Genomic DNA, 19841 nt, shown 5'->3' on the forward strand with positions numbered 1-19841 from the left:
CAGCCACAACCTCACAACCCCAGCCAGGAAATTTCCCTTTCCTCAGGAACGGCAGCTCCGGGAGCAGCCCCTGGCTTCACCCGAAACGCCGGCAAAAGGGAGGATCTGCAGGGCTGCTCCTGCCAGGTTTCATTTATGCTGCAGGGACAGGGAAGAGACACCAAGATGCATCCCCCTGCCCCACGACCTGGGCACCAGCCCTGAAGGGGGTAAGGAAACAGAAAGGGACTTTCAAAAATACTGGTTTTCAAGTTAAGTATTTTTATTATCAAAATTATTACATCTCTTGTGAAAGTTCAAATGTTACAGCATGGTGTAAAAACTCCACTAGAGTAAGAAGCTACAGCCCCCACCTTTCCAAGAGCTTTCCAGGGTCCCTCCCTCCTGCCCCCCTCTGTGCCCAAAGGTGCCGGAGCCTCTGGGCAGGGCCCCCCCGGCCCCCTCCGGCCGCCCGGCAGGGCAGAGCCCGCCTGCCCCGTGCTGTTCAGAGCACGAAAGGGGAGGCTGCACCCCCAGGGCTAAGCCGAGTGAAGTTTACACCTATTTTATACAGTATACAGACACCCAACTGCGGGGTGACAAGTTCCATCCCAACACGCTCACAGCCAGACAGTGTGAGAAAGTTACTCTTTGTTTCAATATTTTAAAAGTCTCCCCTAGGTTGAACAAACACCTGATTTCAATTGTGAATTAGAGAAACCTGTAACAGTCCTAAAAAAAGGAAGAAGACTGTGCATCTGAAAAGACAGGGGAGACAGACTCACAGCATTATGTTATCCAAGAGAAAGGAGAAGTTCCACTGCAGCACCAGGGATGACACCTGTCGTATATTAGCTAACCTACTATGGTTATAACTGAATATAAAATTAGATAAATAAAAACACGCCCGATATTACAGTAAACAAGTGAGAAAGAAGCTGGCAATCGTATGGAATTGAACAGACAGCGCACTGTGTCTGGGCTGGCTCTGCTGCCACGCTCGGCGAGTGACGGCAGCTGGGAAAGACATCCCGGCGCAGCACTGCACGGAGAGCGTCCGGCTCGGCACAGACCGGGGTCCCCACCGAACACCTAACCACCACCTCTCTGCAGCCCCCCGCTCCTCACCAGGCAGCCCCCCCGCACGCCGCGGCATCGCTTTGCTAAGCAGGCCCCCGGTCACCCCCAGCGTGTCTGCGCAGCGGCAGCCAGGGACCCCCCCCCCCGGCACGGTGGCATGTGGCAGCACCGCCCCAGCAATGCTCCCGTTCGTTCACAGACCCGCGACGGACGCGGCGATCGCGCCCCGTCAGAGCAGCACGCGACAGTGCATCCCAGATCCTTTGCAGTGACAGGCACACACGCTCCAACCCCGTCCCCGTCCCCCCCCCCGTGCTAGTTCACATTTGCGGAGACTCTGTTGTCCTGGAAAAAGCTCTGACCGCGGCAGTCATGACCCAGGCCCAACGGCAGCCGTGCGCGCTCGTCTGCTTGTGACTGGAATGATCGTAACGGATTAAAGCCCTCCCCAGAACGCACTGAGAACCTGACCTATAAAGAGAGCTTTGGGATTGGAGTTCAACTTCCCCCCATGTTTTCTTTAAACTGCTTTCGTATCCAAAAAGATGTCCGTACTGCATGAGTGACTATGGCCATGGGCACGGACAAGAGACAGAGGCTGCACCACAGTCATTGCACTTGAACCATTTGCCTTTTTTTTTTTTCTTTTTCTTTTTTTTTTTTGCAATGTACCCACACGTCAGGGAACAGCTTTGCTACAGTCTCTGCCTCAGAGAAATCTGCGTTCTCCTAAAGGCCAGAGGCCAATACTGCTCACAAATCTCACCCGTGCATTTCAGACCTCAGCCTCTGACCCCTGGCACCCCAGCATCAGGTGCAAGCTCCCAACACTGGCCCAGGAGCCACTTCCAGAGGTGACTGGAAGGAGCTATGGGCAGTTTTGTCCTCCTGGAATCCAGGCAGCCCTAGGAAAGTCCTGTTTGAGTCTTTACTCCAGAACCTTGAAGCTGCTGAAGTCTGTACTGATGGACACTGCTTCCCCCGCGGTGCGAATAGTGTTGTGCATTGGAAATCACTGCCCCCCGGGAGCCCTGGTAGAGAACAGACTGCCCAGAATTCGGCAGACTGATAGTCCGCAAGTCTGACTGTAGTGACCTAGCACTTTGGGGAGCAGAGGTGGAGCCCGACACGCCTGTGCAGGGCTGGGAGCCCGACTCGGAGGAAAGAGAGTCCACAGCCGTCTGCTGTGCTGGGCTGGCAGCAGCAGGGCAGCTCTTCTTCAGGAGGCTGCTGCTGATGCTGCCAGAGTGCTGCTGGCTGCTGTAATACCCCGAATTCCCCGCAAACAGGGCAGAGGAGTCTGTGGAGACCGAGTGGGCAGGGCTGGAGTACGAGGTGGAGGAGAGGGATGTTTCCGAGGAACCATGAGAGAGGCTGTGTGCTGTCCTCTGTGCTGCTGCTCGATAGCTGTACCCAGGAGATGGAGTAAGGTGTCCTCTGTAGGGGGAGGAACTCTGCTGGAGAAGGGTCTGCGATTCTGCCTGGGGACTGTCAGACTGCAGGAGCTGAACAAGTCGGTAGGGAAAAACAAGAAAAGGCACGTCAGACTGACTTCCCCGTTTCCTACCTCCTTCTCATGCCAAAGGTGCTTACTGTGGCAGGATTGGGAATAATTGGCAGCCAAACCCAGTTTCCCACCTAATCCTCTTAAAAGCTGTATTTCAGAATGGGCAGATAACATCTGAAAGAATTTACCTGGTAGCTGTATCGAGAAGGACTGTAAACTGCTGGTCCTTTGTGGGCTTCTGGAGTGTCTCCTTCTGCTGTGTCTGCAATGTACAGGCAAGATGTTAAACCTCACCCTCTGGACTGAGGCCACAGCAGTTCCCTCTCAAATGACACCTGCACACACCCCAGCCGTCTTGTCCTGCATCCGGCTACAGCTGAGACAAGAGCGGCTGCTCCAGCCATCAGCGTTTCGGAACCTGAAGAACCCTAGCAAAAGGCAACTGGAAAACCTTCACATGCATAAATCAGCCATACGTGTTAGGAACCGCTGCTTCCCTTACCCCAGCTCTCTCTGGTTTGGCACTAAGCTCACCTGCCTTGGACCAGCCTATCTGAATGGCTTCACCTGGTGACACCACACAGACAGCTTGTGCTCCCTTGGCTTTCCAGAAGGATGCGAGAGGCAGAAGACAGTTTCTAAGGACTCAGCAATTCTCCACTCAGCCTTGGTCGCAGAAATCCGCATTGGCTACAGCGAGAGCTGGGGAGATAGAACTGTCCCTTCTTAGATGGTCGTCAGCAGGATCCTGCTGCAGGTTTTCCTCAAAGGCAGATCCAGACACTGCCGAAGACTGAAGTCCCGTGCCGCCAAGGCTGACAGCACCCCTGCTGCTGTTTTGGGGATTATGCTTTACAAGTCAATTGAGCTGCTCCAGACGGAGTTACTCTTAGACCTCAGAAATGCCAATTTCAGAAACAGGGGAAGATGATGAAAAAGGTTTGAGGGGTAACAGCAGCACAGGACACACCGATCCGCCTTAGTTATGTGAGAGATCAAGAGAAATAAGCTGTTTCTTGACAGAGCAAGCCTTTCTAGCACCCATACCTTAGCGGGTGGGTGAGCTTCTTGTCCTACCAAATAACTGAACCTGAACTGGGGTAGGCAAGAAGTACTTACTGCAAGTGACCCAGCCACTTTGCCACGTGTTTTTCAGTTGCCACCACTGTAACCGTGGGGTTACGGCTGGCGATCGTGCTTTCTTTAGGAGGGAGTGAAACTGGTGGGACTAGAAGATTTCACAGCAGAGTTATGTTGCAGTCTAATGAGACAGAGCTGTTTATCTGCAGCATCTCAGGGATTCTCAGCAGCCGCGTTTGAAATGCCTTGGTGAAATAGTGTTGGTATTAGTATCAAATTTACATGACAGATGTGTCTCAGTCATGAAACAGGACACGCTGCCTTAGTCTGCTCTGTACTTCTGCCAGACAGGTCTGGCTTTGCACCAGATGCACTGGCACATGAGCATCAGCGTCAGCAGTGCCATGGCTTTGCTGCGGTTGTCCTCTCTGTGCTACATCACAGTTGCTGGCTTAGCTAAACAGGAATCTGGATGGAGCCGTCTTGTCTGCTGTTGACCTTCAGAAGCCTTCTTCCTCAGGGCACAGGACCTGCACAGAGACTGGGGTGTGAAGCTTCCAGCACGCATCCTGTGCCGCCTTCCATTTTCTGAAGCTACATCTGATGCATCAAGTAGCTGTTTGCTGTAGGTGACATTCCAAGTACTGCACTGCAGAGAGGCAAAACTTGAAGTTTGGGGCATGTTTTGTCAAGCAGTCATGCACAGAAGAGACTAACTGTTCAATCCAGGAGACTTGTGATTAACAGGAATATGAGAATCAGAAGAAATCTAAAGATTTCTGGAAGAAATTGTTTCTTAAAAGGCCAGGCACACCAGCAGGGCTGCACAGTTTACTGGCAGTGCCTGTTCACAGAAAAAACCTTGACAAGTTAAAGACTATCAAAAGACTCTAAATTACAAAGGGTGAATAAACTATAACCTTCCTGAATTTGCTTTATGTAAATGTAAGGAAGACAAAGCCGACACTTCTCTCCCTCATTTCTTAATACCTGCACAAGGAAGGACATAAAGCAGAACTGCTTTTCTGGGCAGAACTGGCCTATGTCAACCTGAAGCATGTACGAAGTGACAGCCTTAACTGAGAGCAGCTGCAATTCTCACAAGTGTGGCATGCACACAAATTCCATTTCATTCCTACATGCCCCATCAGCAAACCATCCGAGTCTGGCGTTTTTAGTTCCCCTCATATTATCTGTTACAGCATCAAGTAAAACAGCATCATGTGTATCTTCACAACTCCTACAGGTGATACCAGGAACGGCAGGGACGCAGCCACTCATTTGTTTCAGTAAGCAGAGCAGCAACTGGGGGAGGGAAGGTGGCTCACAGAATCTAAACAGGCTACTGAAGAAATTGCCAGAATATGCAAAAGAAGAAAAATATATTTTGCTGCGCTAGGCTGAAAGAGACAAAAAGACTTTTGCCAGCTACAGGATTAAGTTTTCACAACCTGGAGTGGGATGGGTTTTACATGACAAGGAATAAGAATGGATCGATGTAGCTGAAAGTCTAACTGCAGCCCAAGTCTTGGGGGAGACTGAAGAGCCAGAGCCGTACAGATTACAGTGGGCAAAAGGCCTGTTCCGAGTCTGGATTTTGCCTCCCCTTCTAAAAAATAACCACCGAGAAAGCCACTTCCACTGGTATGAGAAAGACAGGACACAGGCTCGCAGTGGAGTCCCATGAAACCAGTGGAATTTTTGATAGGGTAGAGGATTCCCTCTCAGGACTACATGAAGAAAAGGCATTGAGAAGAGACGTGCTTCGGTGTAGAAGATAGCAAAACCCCAGATGAGAGGCCAGTTTTCAGAAAGTGCTCCCAAATACACCTTACTGCAGCTGGGGAAAAAGTCTGATTTGGAATGAAGTAAATACTTACTCGCCTAAAATGCTCAGAAATGAGACACCCCAAAGGCAAAAGTTGCTGTTGCTGCTGAGTTACCCAGAGAGCGCTCTGTGCTAGCCTGGGTTAGAGGCTCTAGTCCTTCCATGTCTAACATACCATACGACTAGGTTCTGGCTTCCAGAGAGATTCAGATCCCTACTACAGATCATCAACAAGCTGCAACCGTATCAGCCAGGAGTCTCTAACAACAGTTGTCAGCTATGAGGAAGCAGGGGCTGATGGCAACACACAGATTAAGTTATTTAAACATGATGATCCATCCCTGCAAGTGCCAAGTGCGATCAGGGTTCTGAGGGCACTATCTGTTAGAGAAAAAACAATCATGTTCAACAGAGACCGAAAAATAAATAAAAGAAAAATAATTCCATTTCACAGCTAAGAAATTAGGCAACGATGAAGTAATCTCTCCATCTCACAGAAAGTCACATCGCACCTTTAGACCACAGATGGATAAAAGAGGGGTATAACTTCAGCTCAAGTTCCTCACTGACCCTGCATGCTACTTCATGAGGACAATGCTTTGTTCAGAGAAGAAATGAACATCAACACAGAACTGAATTCATCTCAGTAAGGAGGTGCATTTCACAAAACTGACAAATATCATAACTCGGGGAATCAAGTAACTTCAAAAAGAGCTGAAGTAAGGCTTGGAAGCTAAATTAGTTCTTAGCACTGCCTAAAGCCTACACCTGCCTTTTAGTGTGATAATACATTTATCTGGATGTTCAGCCAACTAGAATTATTAAATGATAGCGCTTTCATCCCCAGTATATAGGGGCAATTGAAGCAATGCTGCTTAACCCATCTGTCCAAGGACAAAGCAGCTGTCCCTGCCAGAGCCAAGATGCAGGTAGTCTTGAATCCAAACCCTGGAGAAATCTGGAGGTCTTCCAGGTCTAGCAGAAGAGGGATATAGGCTCAGGCAATATCTGAACAACAATAAAGTATGGTTTGCAGAAGGCTCTCATAAAACATTGATAACGTTAAAGATGAAGGCACAACTCACTTCATAGACAAGTTTGCAAAGTTATCCCAGCCCATCATTTCCCACCAACCAAGCGTTCAAAAGTTTCGTCTTCCTACCTGCATCTCTCTCAACAGCACTGTCACACGTAGGTGAGGATTCGTTTCTCTGTGATACCTTCGCACCACTTCGCAGCACCTTCTCAAGTATGCCTCGGCCCTCTCGAAGCCTCTCCACCGACGTCGGGACCATCCTGCAACAAAAACCCAGTAACGGCTGAGGATTGCTATTGCACAGCCGAGAGCAACGTGACCAACGCACAAGGGGGCTGTGGGGTCCTTGGTATAATCACAGGACAGGTTTAAGTTTCTGCTTAAATTCTGTATGATGTTAGCGCAAATGCAAACCCCTACCACAGAAGGGAGGGATCAGAGACCACCAGCTCTCTAGACAGATGAGGAATAAACTTATGAACTGCTTTTGCAATGTAAATAGCCTCCTGTGGGATTTTAGAATGCCATCCACTGGCTACCATGATAGCACTGCCCTCAGAAATACAAAATCTTTACTCTTATCAAAAACGTGGTATAAACATCCAGTTCAGTCGATCACCTGATTACAGGACACCTTCTCCCAGAAAAATTGTTTCGAGATTCAATAGCATTTTGAAAATCCTGGTTTTGGCTTAAAATTAGATGCAGTTATTTTGCATAGATTACTTTTATTCAAACTAAAAAGAAGCAAAACCAATACCTTTATGATAATACAGTGTCAAGATAGTACAGTCAGATAACGCAACATTCCTGGAGCAGAGCTAGATTGGCCATTTTGCCCATTAATGCTACTTTGTCCCATTTATTCTGTAATGTGAAAACTCTCCGCTCAAGATTAGTGCTAGATCTTGTTCCATTATATATTACAAGTGTCTAGTCTGAGGGTGAAAAAACAGAGGTGAAGTGGCTTTCCTAAAGCCAATCTGTAGAAGAAAAACAGAGCCACAGACAAACCCCAGACCCTTGGGTCAATATCCAATCTACCATGCACAGGACCATCCAAATCTCTTTAGAAATATGTGTTTTAACCTGTAAGATAGTAGCACCTTGATCAGGGATTCACAATGCCTTTACCCTAGACACTGAAGAACACGCGCCTTAAAAATGCTTGAATTTAAATATTTAGTATAATATTAAATGCACTGCATACCACGTAAGCATGCAGCTTAACACCATATTAACAGATTTCTGTATTTAATTTTTTTTCTTTTTTAAAGATGTATTAAAAACTGTGCTTTACATTAGTTTTTTTTTTTTTTTTTTTTTTAAGTAAATAGCCCAGACATTGAAGTTCACCCCTCACTGAAGCAGAAGGGGGAAGGGGCCAGAGTTCACACCTCATGGAGGTGAATGGGGTGAGGGGGTGAATTCACACCTTCGTTGCTGCTATTGTTTTGCTGGAGACAGTTTTCTGCAAGGCTGGGTTTACTGGGCAGCAGCACATCTGTTTACATTGTGATGGCTGTATCTTGGCAACTGAAAGAGACAGAAACTTAATTTTTTTTAAATGAAAGCTATTGGCAAATATTGTAGAATTCAGCAAAAATCTGGACAACTCTAAAAATTAAGGCACGTAATTTTAGTTCCCACCATTTTCTTCTGTCCCTAGTATTGTATTATTGTGAATGTCTGGAAATGTATCTGAAATGTAAGCACTCAGAGTCAAAGATGAAATTGGGTCACAACTTTAACTCAGTAACACGCAGTTTCTAATATATTTTTTAAAAGTAGAAGGGGACTGTACGTTTGTTAGCCTTGCCCATTAAAACACAGAAGAACAAGAATTTAAAAGGCAGCAAATTTGCTTAATCCCATTTCAAAATGTATCAGCATGGTTTCCACTTGATATCCAGTGTCCCATAACAACATGATCTTTATTCCCACACAATACTTACTCATGAAACCGTGTGAGAAACTGAATCCAGAGCACTTGCTGAGGAGCAATGAAGCTCACAGAATATATATCACCGTACTAGAGCAAGGTTGCCACACTGACACCTCACCCTGAACTAGTGTTTTTTTTCATTCAGCTAGGTTTTTCTTTCACCCTTTTGCAGGCAGAAGGAAGTGGCACAGGAGGAGAAGGGCACGGGATATCAACATTTGCACAGAATAATATTTGATTATGAAATAATGATGATAAACTAATCATCAGCTGATGGCCTCAGCTGTGGCCAGTCCCAACATCTGGCAGAAGGTCACCTGGTGGACAGAGTACTGTCAGAGAGGTACAAGACAAATTATTTCTATAAATCTCCACTTGAAAAGTAATGGAAGATTGGAAAAGGGAAGGAAACAGATCTTATTACTCTTGTAAATTCACCCAAAACAATGTTTCTCAAGCACTTTCAGCATAGACTTCATAATTCTCGCTACCTTCAGCATTGCTTAGCATCTCTTCCCTTGCCATCCCCCTACCATTACATGAGCAGTGACACAGCTGCGTATGCGGAGAATCAGCATTAAGAAAGATATGCCTTTTTGATCGTGGTGTCCGTGAACAGAATTTGAATACCAAGCAGCAGAGCCAGTGTACCACATAGCTCCAATCAGCAGAACGCCCTAACCATCACTGCATTGACACTATAATGCCACACTCCGCATTTCAGTGCTGCAGTACTTAATTTTTTGGACCAGACGTAGTAAAATCACGTTCAAAAGTTTTTGAAGACCAGCCCTTCCCCTTATCAAACCTTCTCATGGTAACACGATAAAGGTGTTTTTTCCATGCCTTTGGCAAGCCACCGACTGCAGTCTGGTAGCTGCTCTTCAAGCTACACATGCAAGGCTTTAGGGAAGCTGGAGTTGTTTCGCTGTCCCTGCTTCTCACAGGGCTCTGTTAGCTTTCCTTCTGAATAGGAGTTGACTTAGTATCACACGTGTCCAAACAGAGTGGAGGTTCAGCGAGAAAAGACCTGGATTAAATTCTCATCACAAGAGTAAGACCTTCAAACCTGAGACCTTAAAAGGAAACTGGTGGAGGAGAAACAACTGTTTAACTTCATATCTTTCAAGACAGATTTTTGATATCTAAACCAAGAACTAAAGGGCAGGCTGAAAAGACTGCTGGTACCCTTCACGGTTGTTTAGCAATTACCAAAGAGAACAATGCCAAAAGACGCGACAAAATCCATCCGACTGCACTTATTGTTATGGAAATGCCCCCTAGAGAGTTTGGTCCTTCTCTGTGGAGCAATCTCAGGCTTGCTTGCAAGGATAACACTCACCACCTACTGCTGATGTTCTCCTGGGATTTGCTGAGTGATGTTGAGGAACTAGCCCCCCTCGAGTCTGGTGGGCTGATGTCCTCTACATGAGGCAGGGAGGGATGAGAAGGGGAGAAGCCACTTTGTGGGGAGGACGGGGTTCGTACTACGGAGCCCGGCAGGCTGTTGCCATCTGTGTCAGTCACAGAACTGCTGCTGCCCTGTCGGGTAGGAGTCCCTGCACATCGCACTGAATCGCCTCCCTCCTTGGCTTCTTGTTTCCGCTTGCGGTATTCTAGTAGAGATACCTGGGGGAGAAAAATACAGCCATGAGTCAGGGAACGCAATGGACTAGGACAGGGGGAGGAACGTGCCCACACACCATTTTAAAAATCTATTTCTCTGGGTTTGCAGATAAAACTTTAAAAGATATATTGGGATTATAAAACCTTCCTGAATCTGCAGGCACTCTGGAAAAAGAGCTAAATGGTACAAATTCGGATTACTCATTGACTGCCATGCTCACCCACATTTTACTCTTTATGACCAATACTTCAGCGGAAATATCCAGCTGGTTTGCTTCTCTAACAATCTGGAATTCCACACTACTTCAGTATATGCTTGCATATTCAAGCATCAAGCCTCTATATCCTCCTCTCAACACCCTTCACTCCCTCTCTCTGGTTTGTGACATTATATAAAATGTGTATCAGCACCTGTACATCTCAAAACCAGAGTAATAAGAGCCTCCTTCACAGAACCGGTATCTTCAGAGAGTCCTGTTCACCTGTACTACTTCAGCCACATTTATGCAAAAAACTTGGTAAAGCCTCGCACAGAATTTTAACCTGCTTAGAGCAGGTTCCTGCTATGGTGGTTCAGCAGCCAGTATTGCAACCTTCCAGCACTATCACCTAAATAAACTACTTTTAGCAAAGGTATAATGTAATTTTGTGCAAAGCAGTCTCAGATTTGTCAAAGGCACAGACCAAAAGGTCCTAGATAATGCAGTCTCATAACACAGGGACAGCAGAACCAAAAATACACAAGTATTTCCAGCTGAGCACTTACCTTTCACTGTACCTTTCCTTAAGAGTTATTATGAGGCGCAGACCCCATAAAAGTACTCACAGAAGGCAGCTCTGCTGAAGAATTCATCAACTATGATTCAATGCCTGTACAGAAGGCTTTGAACGGGATATTTCCAAAAGTAACTCAACATATGAAGGTTTTAAGATAAGTGTAACTTTAAAAGAAAACCAAAGGAAAAAATCAAAACCCTCCAGAAATGGAATGGAAATAAGATACTCCATCCAGCTGGACACTTATACAAGTGATCTGAGTTACCACACTTGCAGGAAAAAAAAAAAAAAAAAAATCTAAGTACAGGAAAAGGCACCGATACACATCTACACAAGCGTATATTTATTTGTCCCATGAGTACCCAGTTTTATCATAGCAACGCCTGATTTATCATTTTCACTCAGTTTTAGTCCCATGAGGGTCACTGACCTGCTATTAGAAATCAATACGCATTTGCTTTCTTCAAACAATATTCCTGTGGTTTCAGTTTCAGAGAGCTAAAATTTAAGTAACAACCTTCATCTACTTTTCTTGCAATGTTACTGTGTTTTCATATTAATGGAAATGTTTTAGTAGCTTCTGATAAACAGCCTGTGTTTTCTTTTGAAACATTAGACCCTTTTTCCTAGTAAGGACCCTTTTCACCTTGATAAATAACACCTCCACCAACTAGTACAGTTGCCCTGTGTTATTGCTCTGGGTCTTGTCTCAGTTTAACAACTATTTATGAAAGCTGCCAGCATCATGCTCTCCTTTCTGTGCTCCCAGAACAGGTATTTTCATTGCAGTCTTTTTCTTCCACCTCTCACATCAAAATCTTGCCTAAAGGGTAGCTCGCTCTCCTTTAACAACTTCCAGACTGTTTTCATCCAGGCACTGGATGCCTGGATTACTTGCCCAGCCTACATTTTAGTTGTACCCTGCTCTCTTCGTTCCCCCTGTAAGTCTTTCCCATGGTGCCAACTGCTCCTGCTCAGGTTCCTGCAATCTTAGAGTTTCTTTTACAAGAATTACTTGCCTTCTTCCTTTGTGGCGGATTCTGGGGAGCAGACCTGACGCCTTCACAAGCCTTCTCGCCGCAGGGAGACATGGATCCATGCACTGTCTCTTTAAGCAGCCCTGACTCATGTCTGCTGAAATATCCTTCGGCAGGAGAGCTGCAGCATCCTGCTTCCGAATTCATTGGCTTCCTCTCTCCCAAAGGAGCAGATCCCCGCAACAACCCGTCTACACGTGGCATAGCGTTCAATGGGGAGAAGGCATACATTAAATTAAACTCTGTCCGAAAAGCCTGATCAGAGCTTCGTAGCAGCATCTGTGCTTCCCCGCTTTTCCCTGGGAAGTTCATCTCTGAAGCAGAGTTTATGGAGGGTTGTGGAGTCAGATCAGAGGATCCAAAGCTGAGCAGCGATGGTCGTTCTGGGCAGGTGTTTGCACCGGAATCCAGGTACCCACCCTTCAAATCCAGGTCGGATCGGAGGCAGAGCTGGAAAGTCCAAGAGGGATATAGGCGGGGGGTGGGAAGTGAGGAAAAGGGTCAGGCAAGGGTGGGAAGAGAAACTTAGTCAGAAAGTACGCTGTACGATGCTAGCTTCCTGCTTTCCAGTTCCTTTCCGATCACCACTTTGGTCCTTTCCTGCACTGTTCTGCTCATTCCCAAGACCAAATAATAATCAGTTTAGCTGTCCAGTACGAGGTGCCCCTTCTCCTTTAGCAGTCTTACTGCAGCAAGAGGATAAGGCTCAGCACCATCCCCAGGCAGTCAATGAAGAAAACCCAACATTTTCAATTGCCTCATGTGTCCCAAAGTTGATGTTAACACATAGTACTAGCTAGGTTCATTATGGGGAGAGAACAGAAAAGATCTGCTGTCCATTTGCTGTTTTATTAGCCAAGTTCTTGACTGTCCCAAGTCAGTCACTACTAACTTCCTAACAATAAAACGTCCAGGACCTCCAAGCCATTTGTTTTCACTTATTGTGAGCTTCGGAAATCTCCAACAATAGTACATTCATTTAATTTATACTGCATTTCTACATTTTACATTCTCTAACAAAACCCTAATGGCATCATCTTTGCGCTGTCACAGTTTCTGGAGCACTAGGCAGTGACACAATGGTATATCCATTTATCTATGTTAAGTGCCAAAAAACCTCCAGGGCAACGGCATAATCGCCTCCTTCACCATGTTAATATGTCAGGATCTCAGACAATGAGCATAACTGACACAATTTCATCCTCTTTGCAGGACTATAGCGCTTAGGGAAAAACACAGCAGCACCAGGCACCAGCTCTGCCCTACTGCTGCTGCTGAGAATATTTCCTCTGCTGTATTACAGCTCCAAGTAATCTGCCACACTGGAGATGAGTGCTTATTTTCTACTATGAAACAGTCTCTGAGCGAGGTACTGCCACTCGTATTTTACAACAGGCCAGCAGGTAAAGTACTACTTTCTGGCATCTCCTCAACATTTTAAGTCTGCAAGTGAACAGGTAATAAATCAAGGCTGAAGAGAGCAGGTCAGGTGCCCCACTGTGTCCTCATAAGTCAAAACTCCTAGTGAATGTTTTCCCTTGTCTTCCCCCGTAGTCATTTTGCTGTACATACTGAGTAAATATCACACACCACTTATCTGCTGGGCTGGGGCTGAAGTCGATTATGTTATTTCCAGGGTCCCCAGACCTCTTGCCTTCACCTCAGTAGCTGAGACATACCAAGTCTTCACACTGTCTGTTTCCCACCAGTGTCAAGAAGTGGAATAAAAAATTCCAGTCTTCAATTTGTTTGCTCTCTTGTGATAACCCTGAAAACTCTCCTTAGCCTTATTATGACTAATGCTCCACCCTTATTCCCACCCGCCTCCGCACTTCTCATCCCTCCCCTCCCACCGTGGCCTCAAACGCACACACAAGCACACACGCTCCCGGCCTCAAATGCAATTGAGACGGTGTGATAACTACCTCGGGTGACATGGACTCAGGCCTATGCGCAGGGGAACTCTCAGGGGAGGATACGTTCTAGAGGAGGGAAAAGCATCTTGTTATTCATCTACTTAAAAAGCCAAGAAGCAAAACAAAATCCATTAAAAAAAACAAGCACAGAGGTTAGCAATGGCTATTCTAAACAAAGACTATCCCAGGAACTGGCCCCGGCCTGGATGGCAACTCTGTTGGTTAAGTGGTTTCTAAAGCTTCCTGGAAGCAGAGAGACAGGACTGGGTTACTGCGTTTCATGCTATAACTTAGTACCCAAAACAGAGCACATAAATGTTAAAAGAAGCAGCATCTTATTTTTTATATTTCTGATGCTGTCAGATAAAGCTTGCGCCACGAAATACAGAGAAAGCCATTTATGGCGTTTAGTCTGAGAAGATGGGAGAGATGGAAAGCCTGGTTTTGCCCAAAAAGTAAACTAAGATCCCCCAAACACTATAGTGAACTTTCACAGGCATTACACTAGAAAACAAAAATGTCTCCTTCCATCCACTGTGGGCCACCTTTCCAGCTAAAGTCAAGAGAAGAGGTGTGAACGGACAGCTTTATGAAATGTCGTATCATCTGAGCACCTATCAGTGGAAGGCAGCGTATGCATGTGATGGCATGGCTAAGGCCTCCTTCCCAAGAACTTTCCTTTCCATGCTACTGAGCAGGCCTAAAATAGAATCAGAAAGGAAGAAGGTTTCCCAGGGGTACGTTGCCATCAGGGAAATCTGGCAGGAGTCACTGCCCTCTGCAAGGCAGAAACACTCAGAAAACTGAGGAATCTCAGAAACCTCTTAGCTAAAAAAAGCTTCTTACAAACCACAGAATAAGCAGATGTATGTCATCATGCTTCTAGTAGCTCCTATGAATATGGGAGGGGCTAAGCATCCTCCGATTTGTTTCCAATCTAAAAAGTCCAAAAACTGGGTCTGAGAAAACTCAAGTCTGTAAAAACACAACCAACCAGAGCTTCAAAGGTTATGATACAAGCTCTTCAGAGAGCAGCTAGGAAATTAATCAAGAAGGAAGTTTCTTAAAAGCCACAGCTTTCAAAAACGCATTCCCCAGCAAGCCAAGATGTCAAGCGACATCTTCCACTCGCTTGAGGAAGCTTGTGAACCGATGGAAGAATCTGTCTGTTGTTCTCTTCCCACAGTGCCATAGGACTGAAGTATAATGCTTTATACATGGGCAGATGCATTCACTCAAGTTAGAATTGATGATAACTAAATGAAACAGACATGACATTAAAATAGTGATATTACGAGTGAGCTGCATTGAGGGAAATACAAAAGTTTGAACAAAGAAGCCTATGGTCTACTGAGCTGTTAGACTCTTTTCAAGGGGAAAAAAAGGTAAAAGGGGCAAGTAAGGTACAGATACCCAGTGAAACCTAGGCTTCCCATGTCTTACATCCCAACTAACACTAAGGTGGGACAGGAAATCAGTGACTAGACTGTGGAGGTCCATGGCAACAATGCCCTGATCTGCCATCTCAACCAGAGCAAAGGTAAGGATCGTTTCCAATCAAGCTCTGTGCCTGAAACAATCTTTCATCTCTCTCTTCAATGCTCCACAGTCTTCGCTGCTAACCTCTACAGATCTGCCTCTCAGACAGCTTACAAGAAAGGGCTCTCAAAGAAAATAATCAAAAGCAGACTAAGCTAAAAATACCACAAAGGACTGTTTGCCCTGTTGCAAAACAGATGAGGGATTCCTGCAAAGCAGTCCCTAGTATGGAGCAGTCTGTCACTGCACAAATTCTTTTTTTAATGGTTTTAACTGGCAGAGTGTGAGCAGCCGGTCTGAAGAGTTCCATTTTTTTAAAATGAAAATATGCAATACTAGAAAATAAAACTAAAACTGCAAACAGCATGATCCCTATTCACAGGCACAGAGCAGCAACACAAAGTGGAAGGTCCTAGCTGGATGGATGCTGATAACTCTTCCACAGAGTTTAGACCAAGGGAAACCACCTACACAGCCTCTTCAGCACTTCTGCAAATTTTTGCTAAAGGAAACTATCAAGAAGTCAAAGGTATAAGGTATTTTCCTTCTACCCAATCAAGGGAAAGGAAAACCAAAGGATATAGTGGAAGCTGATGTGAAGTATTTCTACCATACTTGAGGTTACTGAAAGCTCTTTAGGGAAAGAGGAGCCGAGGATGCCAGACAGCCTTTGAGAAGTGGAGCACTGTTGCACTCCTTGGAAGAGGCAGGGACTGGAAGCCACACTGGCACAGAGATCTGAAGTGGGGAAGATGACTAAAGAATACTGAAAAGCCTGCAAAATTTGGGAGCTACTGTGCAGAAGTGGAGAAAAGAATTAGACTACTGTTACAGATAGCTATGAAGTGAGGGGAGGCTGGGATGCAGCAAGGTTTGACATTTAATAGAGCAGGAGATTTGGCCAGAAGTCGAATGAAGGAGAAAGGCAGCAGTGCTCTTGAGTCTGACACTATGATGCTGCTCAGGAATATAGCCACATACCCAAAAAGGAAGGTGTCCCTAGTGCTACCGCTGCTGCAAATATTCCAGTTCCTCTCTTTTTAGCATTCCCAGTCCCCAGTCAGATTTACCTCAAACTGTAGTGGAGTATTGCAGCGACTAGCAGCCAGAGAAGGAATTGGTGAGAACATCATGCCATAACCATTGCGACTCTCCTCCTCTCCTGGCAGTGATGAGCAGGGTGTAGCCAGCTGTGGGCTCGCTGAGCCAGGAACTGAAGGGATGGGAGGCGGAGGGGTGATGGGAGACAGCGGCCTCAGCAACTTCTTAACGTTCTGCTCCATCAAGTAGCGAGACTTCCATTTCTTCAGGGGACTCAGCAAGTCTGAAAAACAAACTGAGCTGAGGACAGGGCTGAACCATTAACCTTAACCATTAACCATGTGCAAATCGCACGCTGTCTCCTTCCCCCTACTCCCAGCCCAAATGGAGCCCATAAGTCTCCAATGTGACTACAAAAGATTCCTAAAAATGAAGTACCACTGAAGTACTTCTACACCAGTCTTGAGACATGTCTAGATACTGATAACAGAACAATACATAATCAGGAACATACAATGAACAAGGAAAGGAAATATTTCAACTAGAAGAAAGTAAGTACAAGAGGGAGCTAGGGGAAAAGGAGCCAGGAAGGGATAAAAAGAGGGGAGGAGAAGGGTCAGAAGAACATGTCACTGTCACCACTATGAAGAAACCACAGACAGCTCAATTTTCATTGCCTGAACCTAATAGTTCCCTATAGGCTACATCAATACAGCCCAAACACATTTCACTCCCACAAAGGATTAATGCCTTTCCCTCAAAGATATTATTCAAAATAATATCTTTTTTTGATGCTCAGTTTAAAAAAAAAAAGTATTCAGTAAATTCTGCAGTTCAGTTGTTTGCTTCTTCAGGTCTTGCTCAGAGACGTGCATTTATTGGTTCTGGCACTCTGTTCACTTCTTATTCATCTAACTTTTCAATAATCAATTCTGTATTATCTGTGTGTTGTCTAGCTTCCTGTCTGTCGTCCTCGGAAAACTGATCCCTGACTGGGCAGATCTTCACCCTCTTTCTCTGTAGAAAGATTCAGACACAATATTTAACCATTCTGCTGCTTTACTCACAGATTTTATCTTCTCCATCTTTGAGACTTACTTAATCGTTCGCTTATTACATACGTGCCTGTGAGACTTTGCTATATCTTCCTATAGTCAGCAGATATTTAGTTGTCCATCTAACAGCATCCTGCTGAAGAGAGATGATATTGTACTCTTTTTTTTTTTTTTCCCCCCTCTATTGGACAAATGATCACAGGGCAGAGGTTGATGATGCAAGATAAATTGATTATCTTTTCACAGGAAAATACTGAGAAACTTTACACATGCTCAAGCTCGAATGGGTCTGCAGAAATTTGAATGAAGGGCAAAGTAACATTCTCACCTGCCACAAAGCTGTGCCATCAAGCAGCAGTACACATTAAGATGTCATCCTGGGGAGCTGCCTTTGTTATTCAGCAGCTTCCCCAGTTTCACGCAAGTACCCACGCTGCCCTGACGGTGCTGAGCCCTTACCTGTGTCATCTTTGCAGATGCTGGAAGAACTGCTGTTCTCGTTACTTTGGTATAGACATTGGGTTCTGTTCTCTTGCGGAGCTGGTGAGGTCTGAGTCATCCCCTCTTCCAGGGCTTGTTTGATCCAGCGCTGAAACAGAACGAGACTACATAAACGTGCAACCCCTCCGGTACTTTCCATGTCATCTTGCCAGATGTACTCAAACTCCTACACTTCTGTGCAGCAGGGCAGACTGCTCAGAACACTGGTATTACCTCCTTCGCCTGCGCTCAGACAGGAACCCGTCAGAACACAGCTGTTAGCACTGAGTCTACCACCTACTGTGATGGGGCTGACTATGTGCTCTTGATGAGATGTATTCTGGGGATCAGCAGTCTTCAGCAATAACACAAAGATAAGTAAAGAGCAAATTATAAATAGATAAAATGCAAAACTGGCAGCTAAAAACTATTAAAAGCAATCTTAATTAAAAGAAAAGGGAGATAAATATGATGAACTATCTTAAAACCCTGATTTTTGTAAAAAAGCTGTTTCCTGCCCAGGAGCACAAACACACTGTCCTCCTGCTCCACTAAGGCATATTAGAGCTTAATGTAGATTCTGCTCTAACAATTCCAGCAGAGAAATGGCTGAGTTTAATCTTCCAGGACAACAATTCTTCCAGGACTGTGCTTGGTGTTAGAGACAAAGAGCAAAAAAATCTGATAAAATGCAAGCAGCAGTTTTCAAGGGGGCTAAAACAAGAAGAGAATAATAAAGGCAAACCTTTTCTTCAGCTACTAACAAGAGATAAAAGTCACAGTGATCTTCTGAACACGGACAATAAAGAATGTTTCACATCTCATGCAAGTGAACATGAATTGAAGTCTCAGCAAATCAGCTGCTCCAGTGGGTGTGCTAGCCCTATATCTTGACACAAACTGACTCCTGATGACAGGCAGGAAACCTTTGCTTACTTTACTAGAAAAAAAATAACTGCCACAATATAAGAGAAAACACCCAGGTGATTCAGTAAAATGACAGCAAACTGCTGAAAAAACCAAACAGTAATTTGCATTTGTGTAGTTTACCCAAGGGACTCACTTTACCAGTCTTTTCTTCTCCCAGAGAGGTTTAAAATCATAAGTTTACCTTTCAGTAATCCACAGTTCATCTGCATGCCAGCAATATGTATCCTATTAGAGATACACATATATGTCTTATGATTCCTCAAAGCTATCATGAAAGCGCATCAGAAACTCAGTGGCCACAATCCTCAAAGTGAAAACTTCAATGCGAGGATGAAGAGCAGGTGACAGGATCTATTTTGATGGCCTTCACTACTGTACAGCAGACGCTTCTTCTCTGTTCAGATATAACTCAATGGATTCCACTGCGGCCACCAGGAAAAGTGAGAAGTGCCAGCCAGTCTGGAGCGCTGCTACCTCAAATGCGGCATCTGATCTGACAGCCAAGTCACTGTACAATGTGTGATTAAGGTGAGCAGGTGTCGTGCTTTAACCCCAGCCGGCAACCAAGCACCACGCAGCCGCTTGCTCAGCCTCCCCCCCGGTGGGACGGTGGGATGGGGGAGAGAATCGGGGAAAAAAAAAAAAGTAAAACCCGTGGGTTGAGATAAAGACAGTTTAATAGGACAGCAGAGGAAGAGAAAATAATGATAATAATAATGATGATGATAAAAGAATGTACAAAACAAGTGATGCACAATGCAATTGCTCGCCACCCGCTGACTGATGCCCAGCCCGTCCCCGAGCAGCGATCGCTGCCCCCCAGCCAGCTCCCCCCAGTTTCTATACTGAGCATGACGCCGTATGGTATGGAATAGCCCTTTGGGCAGTTGGGGTCAGCTGTCCTGGCTGTGCCCCCTCCCAGCTTCTTGTGCGCCCGGCAGAGCATGGGAAGCTGAAAAGTCCTTGACTAGCGTAAGCATTACTT

At 45.5% G+C, this 19841-nt stretch overlaps 1 protein-coding gene across 4 annotated transcripts in view; it reads right to left on the bottom strand.

Annotated features, from left to right (window-relative positions):
- Nucleotides 1–1185: 1185 nt before the first annotated feature.
- The window catches only part of SETD5 (SET domain containing 5), a 69292-nt gene continuing 50636 nt past the window's right edge, over nucleotides 1186–19841 (bottom strand). For 3 of the 4 annotated variants that reach the window (XM_075514299.1, XM_075514301.1, XM_075514300.1), the window contains exons 17-24: nucleotides 17906–18035; nucleotides 16421–16674; nucleotides 13821–13877; nucleotides 11878–12345; nucleotides 9798–10084; nucleotides 6637–6770; nucleotides 2755–2828; nucleotides 1186–2564 (exon numbers count right to left, since the gene is read on the bottom strand). In XM_075514299.1, the coding sequence (XP_075370414.1) occupies nucleotides 1965–2564; nucleotides 2755–2828; nucleotides 6637–6770; nucleotides 9798–10084; nucleotides 11878–12345; nucleotides 13821–13877; nucleotides 16421–16674; nucleotides 17906–18035 (2004 nt within the window). In that variant the 3' untranslated portion in view covers nucleotides 1186–1964. Of the gene's footprint in view, nucleotides 2565–2754; nucleotides 2829–6636; nucleotides 6771–7945; nucleotides 8047–9797; nucleotides 10085–11877; nucleotides 12346–13820; nucleotides 13878–16420; nucleotides 16675–17905; nucleotides 18036–19841 lie in introns of those variants that run through there. The other variant, XR_012777502.1, reaches the window with a different exon arrangement.

This window comes from Mycteria americana, chromosome 11, assembly GCF_035582795.1.
Source record: "Mycteria americana isolate JAX WOST 10 ecotype Jacksonville Zoo and Gardens chromosome 11, USCA_MyAme_1.0, whole genome shotgun sequence".
NCBI lineage: Eukaryota > Metazoa > Chordata > Aves > Ciconiiformes > Ciconiidae > Mycteria > Mycteria americana.